Raw genomic sequence first — 12335 nt, 5'->3', positions numbered from 1 at the left:
TTTATCTCTTCATAAAACCATTTATATTTTTTTGAATTTTATTTTCAGAATAAAAATGAAACGTTTATCCCGGTGTTGTCATGCCAATTTTATCTCTGAGAAAGTTCATGTATCACAATACATCTTTCTAGTGATTGTGAGAGTACTCCAAATATTTGTGATGAAAATAAAAAGTTGAAAAATTGTAAACTTGTATACTGCATTATTTTTTTTATCATTTACATGAAATAACCAAAACCATGCTTAATGTATATTTTATTGAACTATAAATCTATGAACATAGTTTATCTACAACCATTATGAATACATGTAGCTTTTTTCAAATTACTGGTAACTTGGAGAGTTACTGTAATGAAATGTTGCCTAAAAAATGAGTGCTTATGGCATTTGCAATATTTGATTGTTCTTTTATCCTGACAAAAATAAAAAACTACTTCTAATCACTAAAACAATTTATGTTACTGCAGCACTTGCGAAAAAAAACTACCTACATTTAATATAAAATCTACAAATACAGTTCAATAACCTTTTGAAAAAACACTTTCATATATAAAATAAAATAAGCACGTTTCCAAATTTATAGAAAAGAAAATAATGCAAATCATCACAAACTAAATTGTCTTTTGTACACACTAAGTATATTAATTAATATTTTATAACAGTTATAACATTTCAAGTCATCACTGACAATGAATTGCCGCATTTAAAAGTTTGTTTATAAAATATAAGCATAACATTTAATCAACAAAACCTTTACAATTATTTACATAATATATTATAAAAATAAAAATGGCAATCCTTTGACTTCAGACCTATGCATAGTTGAAATTTTCATTCTCAGAATTCAGATTTTTAAAATCATAACAAAATTCTATGTCATGAATGTGTTCTGTCATCAAAACTACATATGTAACAAAATAAAGCTTTCGAAATATATGATGCACCGGTCACAATACAGCTGAGATGCATCAAGAAAACCTTGTCATTAAAGCACCAAGCTCCACACTGAAAAAAAGTCATGAAATAAATTGCCCAATAAAATATTGCGATTTCATCGTATTTGCAAAGTACCCAAAATTTTCAGTTGTAAAAGCAGCATTGCTCACTGTGGTGGTCATAGTTACCTTCACATTATTGCAACATCAAATTTCACTTTCAGAAAAATATGGCAGGTGTGTTTCAGTTTTTCCAAGAAAAACAGCATTATACATGTCAATAAGAATTTTCCTTCAGTTCTATTTCATAACAATCTATATACAAAAAGATATAAAAAGTTTACTCTCAGGTATGTATTTACAATCTCATCCTGTAGTTTCTTCATAAACTTAGCGACTAGCCTCGCTCAATTCAGAATCTCTGCTATCACTCTCAGAAGGAGGCGAGCATGGTGCTGCGTCTTCAACCTGATCACATTCTTTATCTACTTCACTTGACATGGGACTGCCATTACTTTCACCTTCACTGATGTCACTCTTGCTGCCACTGTCATGATCCTTGCTTTCAGTGTTACCATCCTTGTCAACATCTGTAGCAGCAGTAATGTCATCTTCGTCATCATCCTTAATGTCATCTTTGTCCCCATCCTTAGAGTCATCTTTGCCAACATCCTGGTTTTCCAAAATTTTAGTAGCAGTAGTGTCAGCAGCTTCTTCATCACAGGCATCTGGAGCAGATATTTCTTGCTGATGTGCTGAGGGATCAGTTTCTTCCACATCCCCGTGTTTATCCTTGGATGGACTTTCCTGATGAAGAAAAATTTGACCTCTTGAATGGTTTCAACTATCAATATTTATGGGTTTACAATTTTAGAAGATGTTTGCAAGAACAATGTTTTTTTTCCCTTTTTTTTGGGGGGGGGGTAAAACTTTAAACATTTGTTCTTCCTACAATGCATGCTTACATACTGTACTTAAGGCAAAAAATACATAATTATAATATAATTTAAACTTTAAAGGCTCTTCAGGCTACAAAGTATGGAGGAAGTCATTTAAGGTAGTAATTAACAGTCAATTGTCAAAATTTGGGTGTTTTTCTGAATTTGTCAGTATTAGATAGATGAAATATCAACTACATATCAGCCTATCTTAAAATAATGGAAGTTTACAAATAAACCCGTAATTTTAGCCTAATTGCTGATTTACCCCTGTGGTAGCGTGTCTGAGTTTTAAAGTAGGTCACACTTGTCCATATATGTGTTTGATTGGCAGCTCCACTGTGCAGCTGTATATTTCCCGTACTAGATTGCTGCTAAGCCTTTCACATTCTGTGAGTAACGTCGCGCTTTCACTTGCCAAACAATACTTTTCATTTTGAATTTATCAGTGAACTTAATTCTGACGATCTATTAAAGCTTTAAAAAGCAGACATATAGATGAGACGTATATGGGCAAAGGCACTCCCCCTAGGTGTCACATGGTGAAGAAGGCTGACGTCACGACTAACATGGTGGCTGCTGTCAATGCATGGAGGGGGCCTCCGGTTGAAAATGTTCAATAATAATGTTGAAAATGGATGAAAGACATAGTGACAGTTACATAGGCAGTGAGTAGAGGGCTGAACCAGTATAAATAACTAAATTTCTCAGCTTGCCAATGCAGCTCACTGATTATATAACGTTGGAATCTCCGGGGAGCACTAAAAGGCTGATTTCTCTGCTTCAGTTTATGGCTTCAAGGGAACGATTTAGACCAGTGTCAAAATTAATTAGAACTCTCAACCGATGAAAGCTGGTATTCATTCGTTAGATCTAAGGTTTGTCTGAAAGTATGTGTCTGGGATTTCATAACATCAGCTCCGTTTTCAACTTAGGCATGCTTTAGTTAGGCTAGGGGGTCTTGTTGAACTGGAAACCAAGTTTATTTTGATATCTCTGCTAATTTAACACATATCGCTAATTTCAGGCGCATTCTTGTTGATCCCTATGAGGGCTCACGAGTCAAGCTGTCTACACATGTCCATTTGTAGTGGACTTCTAGTTTTTAAGGTGTAAAGATCATGGTGAGCACACCTATTAAGCACCATATCTCATTACGTAACGATTACATAATAAAATAAGGATATGAAATGAAGAGCTGTTGAAATAAGCTTTCTATTGATATGTAACATGTTGGTATATCTTGGCCGGTTTAGAAGATAGCTACCCCTGTTATCTACATCCTTAAATGAGTTATCTTGTCTTATTACCACCCAGAAATAGGTAGAGCCCTATTAAACATGAATAGACAATAAAGTTCATAAAAGGTATGTCGTTTTCTCAAGAAGTCCACAACTTACAGAAGAGGCAAGTGTTATGTTTTCTGACAAAATTCATAATTATCAACACAGATAAGAGTTGTGTTAACTTTGTTGGCAACTTACAGCATATGTGAGTGTCCATGGAGGCGGTGCCTGATCTGGGCATCTCTTCAAGGCAAATCTCCAGACGCCAAATCCTGAGACTCCAGTGGAGAACCATGCTTTGGTGACAGTGTACAAACCTGGCGAAGAAAAATTATTCCAGATGATATTTTACACAATGGAAGATCTTTATATAATCTTATTTTATTATTGTCTTATTTTCTAAGAAATAAAAAATTCTCCAATTGGTTTTATCCATTAAAATATATACATTTTGAGCTTGTCTTTTTGTGAGTTAGTGATTTCCATAAAATATAATAATAAATGAATAAATAATAAAATAAATAAAAATCAACAATCAACTCATCTGTCGCCGTGCATTGTCTTCTTTACAATAAATATGATAATTTATTACCATTCATTAAATCAAATCTTTTAATATCAAAATATTCAACCATCACTGACCATCATATCTGTAGCCCTCTTCTGGGGCAAACGAGCTGGTCAGTTTGTACCCTCTGATCACACGGACAGGATGACCACTCTCCACGCTGTTATACAGAGCCAGGTTGCCCCGGGTCAGTGTCTGGTCCTTGGACTGAGGGGCGGTGCGCAGGTTCTGAACAATTAAAGGGTCAAATATCAACATAAACCTAAAGGCACTCTCACCACTTAATCTTTAATAAAATGTTCAATATCAACATAAACTATGATTTACAATCTGTTTCTAAGAAATAGAGGGAGAGTAAATGATTGGTATCAGTGCCCTGTGTGATGTAAAAAGTCACATGATCTGAGTTAAAGGTCAGGGGCAGAAGACAGATTCTACTGATGCGACATGCCAGGAGAAACATGAGACTTTTAATAAATATGTAAATAAGCATTTTAAATTGGAAGTGGTGTTCCAAATTTCTATCATACCTTGGGATTGGTCTTGGTGCCTCTAAGATCTCTCCCGCCCTCTCCTGTGTAGGTGAAGCACTCTCCCAAGTCCACGTTATCGTCATAGCCCCCTGACAGGGCGATGGAGTAAGCACCCTGTTCACCGCCATGAATTCCTGACACAGGAGGCCTGAGGAAGAGAAATTAATGTAAAATAAGGAGTGGATATCATCAAAAAGTTTGATTTCACATAAAAATAACCAGATAGTCAATATTTAATTTCTTTGCATAATTAGCATAAGTCAAAGCAATTGTTTGACATTCCTCATATACCTTACTAGAATTTTCATGAAGCACATCTGAAAATACATTTTGGTTTTGTATGTTATGGAGAGAGGTTTCAGCTGTTTTTAATACTTAACATGAAATAATCAATTACTTTTTATAATCCAACTTCAAAGAGCCCATATATAAAAAGAAAAATGTTTTTCTTCTCCGTTTCATACAAAGCAAGCTGCACTAACCTATGTATGCCAGCTCTTGAACATTCCATCCTCGTCTCCCATATAAATCCCACATCCACACCTTCAAAAGGAGGAAAAAACATCACAGTTTTTAATTTGAATAGGCCACAGGAATATTTGCTACAACTACAAAGTATAACACTTCACTGTATATAATTTCATCTCAAGATGTCTTTATCATTTGACTTATCCACTGATTATTATATATTTATTTCAATATCATTATTGCTATCATTTATAATTTTATGTAAATGCATAACAATGATACGGTAGTGGTTCAGCCAAACCAAGAAAATATTATAAGATCCCCTGCCCTTGTCATTAATAACTAAATATGCATCATCTTACATGAATCATTTCATGCTCAAGCTAAAATAAGTGTCCATGGACTACACAAACAGTAAAAAATATTCATTTCAAAATCATGCATTATAGATAAAGACTCCCACCTTCAATTGCTCCATATGAATTCTCTCTTTTTGGGTAGATTTTCTTTGGGGTATATTCCTCATCTTCTTCATCTTCAAGCTCTGCAGTCTCTTCTGGAGTCTATATATCAATTTTAAAAATGTTTAATAAAGTTAAACAAGTTTCCATATATTTTAGAAAAACATATCAAATTCCTGCCGCTACTGACTTTCTAACACATAACTTAAAAGTGTGTGTGACTTGTTACCCAATTATGAAATGAAAAGTGGACCAAAAAATCTTTTTTCCACAAACCTTTATCTAAGCAGCCATATCTGAATAACAGGCTCATTTTACAATATACTAACATTTAATTGAAAATCAATTGTAAAAGATTTTTAATCAAGTATTTTAAAACACTTCAGATATTTGTATACCTTTCCTCGTACTCTTAATGAGCGCCTTCTCCGCCCCACCTCGTGCACTGAGCCATATTCTTTGTCTGTCTCTTCAATAACTCTCTTTTTAGTTGGTGTATTTGATTGCGGCCTTTTTCTTTTAACTCCACCTGTCACAATTCTTGGCAGAGGTTTAAACTGAAAGAAAAATGTACATATTTATGATAAATGCCCTTTCACTGAAATAAAATTGATATATAGGATACTTCAGTTTAATGCCTTATTGATATTGCACTTTTCTCTAACTACTGTTAGGCGAGTAATAACATCAATTCACATCTGAATTAAAGATAATAATGGGAAATATAAGCTTAATTTGCAGGATAAATATATTACTATGTGGCATTTTCTAATGATTGCTGATCACATGAATTAATTAAAACTTACTTCTGATGTTCAAACCACAAACTTCCAATAGTAGTCAATATAGGTTTGTAATCTTTGAAGTATATAACAAAAAGTTGGAAAACATGAGTTGTTATTTTAGAGAACTGATCAGATCTCGAGATCTTTTATGTGCCAACATACTGTTTTTCACAGACAGGTATAGTATTCAAATATCAGTCTCTACATGTACCTTTTCTAAAAAAATTAATAAATAAAAAAAAATAAATAAATAAGTCCAAAATCTGCAAATCCATTGTGACGATCTATAAGTGTGTGTGTGTGTGTGTGTGTGTGGGGGGGGGGGGGGGGGGGGGGGAGGTCATTAGATAGTATTATTATACACTTCAATATTATGTAGTATACTATACATATAATGATGCTACAATATAATATAATAAGTAATTCATGCTGCCCATTTATGTACTAGTATGCCATGTAACATACCGAGTATATATATCATCAATATTACAGAGACTAGTGTATAGAAGTTTGCACTCTACCCATCTTGTAGTTGTGATCTCTGCGACTTTTGAAGTTTGGTTTTTAATTAACTAAACAACAGTGCTGCACGGATCAGTCAAATCTTACCGGATTTAGAAGTCCCAGTTGTGCAAGTATTTTCTTGTTATCTTCGATATTCTTCAGTCGAAGCTTTTCGTACTCGGAGAGTTCTCTTGACGGCATTTTTTCTCTCGTGCAAAAGCGACAGAACCTGAAGGATCACCACGCTGTTGAGGTTGCAGGGATTTCCAGGTCTCATACAATACGGGTTTTGATAGAAAATAATATCAAAGCTTCATTGGTTCATATCATCTTGACCTATCAGCTTATTACAATAATGCAATAAATTGATTTCCATAATATGTTTAATGAAATATGTATAAAAATTAATACAAAGGAAAATTTCGGTGTAGTTTTATTTCTTAATTCAGACCCGTTAACGGGATTCCCGCCTCTTCAGACCACGTGGGATTGTTTACAACTGATATCGAGGGTGCCTTTTAAACACGTGGGTGTAAAGCTCTTCGCTGTCCGATGTAAATAATGATAATATTGATTCAACTTATCTTGGGTTAGTGGGTCTGAATAGGCCTATATATTATTATTTATTTATTTTTATTTTTTGCAATGTTTGCGATGCGATATGATTTTCCTATATGTACCGTAGTATATCAAAGGATTATTTGAAGGGGGGTCCGCAGATGGCAAGCCGCCCCTCTCTCTCTCCCCCCCCCCCCCCCCCCTTGGCGTGGGGTTCGGGCCCGCTGAAGGATTCCAAAAAAAATCTGGTATTTTAGAGGGCGAACGGTGCCATTTGGCACGGTTTAGAACTATGATTTAGCTAGTTAAAATCCTAATTTGAAGACGGGACCATTGGTATGATTTTTTTTTCAGAAATGGAAGGGGGGGATCAGAACCCCTCTGAACCCCCCTAAATCCGCCACTGTACTTGTATATTCATATATAAATAAAGTGACAGAAGCAAACATCACAGCTGCCATTCATAGCTTTTATTCACTTATACTTTTTATTTTGTACTCTACCAAATTTTTTGATTGCAGGCGTTTTCACAGCTTCGAAATGATATGAGGGCAAAGTCACGGTCTGGCAAACGATTACTAACTTTGCTATCAAACTGTGACTGTAATAAAGTATTATCGCTGCAAATTATTGAGTTCTCTAGAAAACACTGCCTGACCTAATTGTTGGATGTTTCATGACTGGATACGGAGAAAAGATTAAGTTACAAATTATCCCATACTGTATATATGCACAAACCAACATATCATACATGTACATCATTTGAAATAGTAGCCTTTATGTGATTAGTAAAAATAGTGATCGAACAAGATTGTTAATTTTCTTGAATACAATACGCATTAATTATACCAGCAGTTCCTAGTTGGATTAAAGTGTCATTAAATATGCTTTTTTAGGGTAAAATTAAACACATTGCACTTTTTTGCCAAAAAAAAAAATCGCTCAATATCTGCCACAGCAATACAAATTTTAAATGGCTTGCATGCCAAGCTGCACGTTCTCAAAGTTGTCAGAACACTGCTGGGATGCAAGCTCATCGAAGTAATCGTCCGCACACCCAAGCATTCGCTGTATCGCCGTGAGAGTGAGAACGTCGACACTAGCATCCAGCTCCACTTCCTTGCAGTAGTTCTTCACCAAGAGCACCTACATGTAGATTAAAAATTGTAGCAAATATGCATAAGCCCTGTTTGGGTTTTGTTTTGTTTTCTTTTCTTTTTAATTTTACTGGTACATTACGTAACTCATAATATACACGATGAAAAACTTAAGTAGGCCTACATATCAATAAAACTTGTACGAAGTCTTTTTTCCAATATAATCTTATTTCTAATTTTTTTAGTTATTCGTTTATTTATTACTTTTTTCACAAGGTTTTTTGTTCACTTTTGTTGTTCAAAAATATGAGTACACATGCATAGTAGGCTTATCCACCCGGGGGCGGATCCAGGATTACTAGAAGTGGGGTCCGGAAAGACAGGCCTCTGATGTGAAGCCGACCATCGCCCTCTTGGTGTGGGGTTCGGGGCCTGCTCAAGGACCCCGCAATTTTTAGGTGTTTTGGAGAGCAAACAGAGCGCTTTTGTACGGTTTGGAACTATAATTTAGTTAGTTAACATTCTAATTTCAATATGTGCGATATATTTTTCAGAAACCGAAGAGGGGGTCCTGAACCCCCCCCCCCTCCCCCTCTTAATCCGCCACTGTCCACCTTACCTGTGATTCTGGCAATCCCAGAAGGTCAGCGACTTGTTTGACCTTGTCTTGCAGGGCTTTGCTCAGATAAACTTTGGAGAGATCTACATCGGCTATCTGGCTCACTTTGTCAACCTTTGTCAGCAATATCAAGCACGGAATATCTACGGATAAATGAACGCCAGAGTTTATTATGAAAAGAAGCTTACACTATTTAAGAAACATGCATGGTGTTTGTGTGTTTAAGAGAGAGAGAGAAAGAAAGAAAGAGAGAGAGAGAGAAGACAATATAAGCTACACAGACAGGAAATAAATTATGGAGTAAATAACAGCAACAGACTAACAAACAAACAACCAAATACTTTTTATTAATTTAAATTGTTATTAAATGAAAAAATTACTTTTAGACAGGGCCAGATCTTTGATGTCTACCAGTTTCTTTTTAATTGTCTCCGATATGACTGAGACGGTTGCCGCGTCAATGACAAAAGCGAGACAATGGATGGAGTTGGAAATGTTTGGAGTCTTCACAAATCCTGGTATATTGGTAGTTATTCTTGTATTGGGATGGCACTTGAAAATATCAAATAAAAAAAATCAACAAATCATGTCTTTTAAGATTAAAATTAATATGTAGCACTATTCAAATATTTTTGGTTAAAACACACTAAAAAAAAAACTCCATTTGAACTGCTGTATTATCTACTGATGTTTATAGATAGGGAGCTTAAGACGAACAAGACATTGCTGTCCCTACTATATATTAACTTACTATCTCCTATTAACGCACTATAACTTTTTCTGTTCAATGCATATCCTGTATACACATGCATATTTATTCATTTTGTTGAATTCAAAAATAGCCTAATATTTCTACCAATACTGTAGCGCGTGATCATTAAGAAAACACCTACAAACGTGTGTTTGATAATAAAAAAAATTTAAAATACCTGAAAGCCGTCAGGAACATTTCCGTCCAAGAGAAACTGGAAATCTACCGGCTCAAGTCCTTGACCGTCTTCAAGACCAGGGGTGTCACACAACTGGAATTTCAGAGGGGTCCCATCCGTGGCCCGAATTTCGTAGGTCCTGAACTACAGAATAAGAGTGGGTTGCTCAGCTGTATTTCAGGGAGTTGGAATGTTATACTGAAGTTATTTCGAGTCGCTGTTTTGATTTTGGAAAGAATAACATTTACGTAAAGAAAAAAGATGAAAATTACAGAAAAATAGAACAATATGATATCAAGCGCGTGTTCGACATTCTTATCATTAAGCCCATCATCGAAAGGCCTAAGTCTTTCATCATTTGGCGTACGCGTGCAATTAGCACAAAGGAGATTGATATTCAGAAATTAGTTTCTTCTTAAATTTTATGTTCCCTCGACCCAGTAATAAAATTGAAAAAATGTCATTTATTATTATAATTTTTTCTGTGGCCTTTAATTACTGCCTTTAGATATTTGAAGCTGAATACGTACCTTTGTTGTTAAACTTCGGGCACTGGCACCAGTCATAGCTTGTGTAGCTATACGGTTCCTGAATACCGACTTCACACCGTTAAAAAAGCTTGACTTCCCCGAGCCAACTGTTCCCGTTAGTAGTATTCGGGCTCTCTTCACTCCGTAGGGGGGTTCATACTGTAGCACGCGGTTTGCAAGAGCTTTAACACTCTAAAATAAAAACAAATCTCATTCTTTCAAAAGTAAGACCATCCAGACCATATAGACTACATGCCTTTTGAATTTTTGAATACTGATTTACAATAAACAATTCTTTCAATTATCATCCCTCATCAGTAAATTGTCTTTAATTTTTTAAGCGCGAGTAACATTAAAACCAGGTGTGAGAACAGAAATCAGGGCCCATCCAAATCGAATTTAGTCTGTTTTTAAACACATCGCAAGAATTTTAGCAATTATTTTTTAAAAACTCTCTTCAACATAAAAGGAGTGGATTGTCTTTACCAGTATTTTATGGCATGCTTTTGATTTTTTTTTTTGTGCCTAGTTTATCTAAACGTCATGATGTTCGCAAATATAATAGGCCTATATTTACCTTTTGTAAATATACAGATGCGAAACACAATAAATAGTATATCATTTTATCAAAGTAGGTCAAAATGGACGTATGATAACACTTAACTGTGGAATGTGTAACACTTTGTTTCAAACTCAACCCACTGTCTGCACTTACCTCTCCATCCCATCCTTGACACTTTCTCCACGCATTTGGCAACTCACTTGAAAATTGGAATAGTTTTTTTTTGTTAAATGAGGTTGCATAAAACGTGGATACTTAATGCTAAAACAGATATATATATATTCTAAACAAGGAAGTAATGTGGGACCCAAATATAATCCCATGCATGTTATGGGATAAATTAGTACAATTTCTGTAACGTAAATAGAAAATGAAAATTCCCGAATATGTTGTTTTAACTACATTGTACACACAAAAAGGCAGAAAGGTATAGACAAATAAGGTCTAGGTTCTGTTCCGAAAGAGAAAGTAATGTGCATATATCCTGACAGAAGAAAAGTTGATCAGCCCACAAGTAAGCTCCTTTCTTACTAAAGAAACGCCTTTTGGGAATCTTAAAGCGTCGTTATCATTGATGAAATAAACGTTACTCTGGTTAATACCCCTTACCTGTCTGCAGCGTCCGCCATGTCCGTATCAGCAAGTTAAGACTGTGCACTATCAATCGGATGACTCATCGGAAAAACCGACGAGTGTCACGGATTGACCCGATGCTCCGCCGGTCTAATTTGAGCTTTTCCTAGAAGATGGAATTGTCCTACAAGCTTTAGCGCGAAGATTCAAACATCCTTTGTAATGTGAAATAAAAACCTGCCTTACACTATCGTACCTAAGCCAAAACAATAAAGAAATTCGTTGATGTAATTTACATTGTTTTTGCAGGTCTATATATCACCGCTCTGTAAACATCTTGTGAATAAAACATGGTAATATAATGGGTGAAATCGATATTTTTTATTTCACAAAAACAACCACACCTAATCAGAAAAGAGAACCACCAATCACTGAAACAAGGGGAAATTTTTACACAATGTTGTGTAACATATAGACTCACGCTCGCATGTGTGTGATGATTTCAATGTCTATGACATTGTGTTTTTTATTTTAATCCTACTTTTCGTATTGTCAATATGACAGAATAGACGCAGGCTGACAAAATCCATATGAGCAGGGTTCGATATTCACAACATTTGATTTCTTTCAAAATCAAGAAAATAACAAACAAAAGCCCTTTTAAAACTTATTTTCATGCTTCCAGAACCCTGAACCATACTTCTTTGTTTGACTGATTTTAACTTGTATGAATATATTTTATTGTCTCTTTACTTCATTACAAGCTTATTTTCCCATACAATAGTCATGTTTTCAGCCTTATTTTTGTTTGTGATTACGAGATATCTTTCTTTTTCCATGTTATTTCACAAAACTGTTTATTTTAACGTCGTCCATCAAAAAAGTAACATATTCCGGAGCTTCATAACATTTCTTAATTCACTATTGCCCTTGCAGGTAGCTCTAGTTATTTAGCTGAGTCGTTATATAGGGTAAAATGTAAAATCGGA

At 35.0% G+C, this 12335-nt stretch overlaps 2 protein-coding genes across 2 annotated transcripts; both read right to left on the bottom strand.

Moving 5' to 3' along the window:
• Positions 1–238: 238 nt before the first annotated feature.
• On the bottom strand, positions 239–6771 carry LOC106162885 (uncharacterized). Its single transcript, XM_013540316.2, has 8 exons — positions 6584–6771; positions 5588–5746; positions 5192–5291; positions 4743–4803; positions 4258–4408; positions 3802–3955; positions 3358–3476; positions 239–1742 (listed from the first exon to the last, which is right to left on the bottom strand). The coding sequence occupies exons 1-8, from the start codon at positions 6677–6679 to the stop codon at positions 1326–1328; spliced, it is 1257 nt and encodes a 418-aa protein (XP_013395770.2). The 5' UTR covers positions 6680–6771; the 3' UTR covers positions 239–1325.
• Positions 6772–7967: 1196 nt separating this feature from the next.
• Positions 7968–11500, bottom strand: LOC106162915 (interferon-induced protein 44-like). The gene is made up of 7 exons (XM_013540348.2): positions 11383–11500; positions 10927–10972; positions 10212–10403; positions 9682–9825; positions 9133–9304; positions 8753–8895; positions 7968–8182 (listed from the first exon to the last, which is right to left on the bottom strand). The coding sequence occupies exons 1-7, from the start codon at positions 11400–11402 to the stop codon at positions 8006–8008; spliced, it is 894 nt and encodes a 297-aa protein (XP_013395802.2). The 5' UTR covers positions 11403–11500; the 3' UTR covers positions 7968–8005.
• Between the last annotated feature and the right edge of the window lie 835 nt (positions 11501–12335).

The sequence above is a fragment of the Lingula anatina genome, chromosome 3 (genome assembly GCF_051362555.1).
Source record: "Lingula anatina isolate TDL-2025a chromosome 3, LinAna3.0, whole genome shotgun sequence".
NCBI classification, from domain to species: domain Eukaryota; kingdom Metazoa; phylum Brachiopoda; class Lingulata; order Lingulida; family Lingulidae; genus Lingula; species Lingula anatina.
Note: the sequence above shows the minus strand (reverse complement) of the source record. Positions and strands in the feature narration are given on the sequence as shown.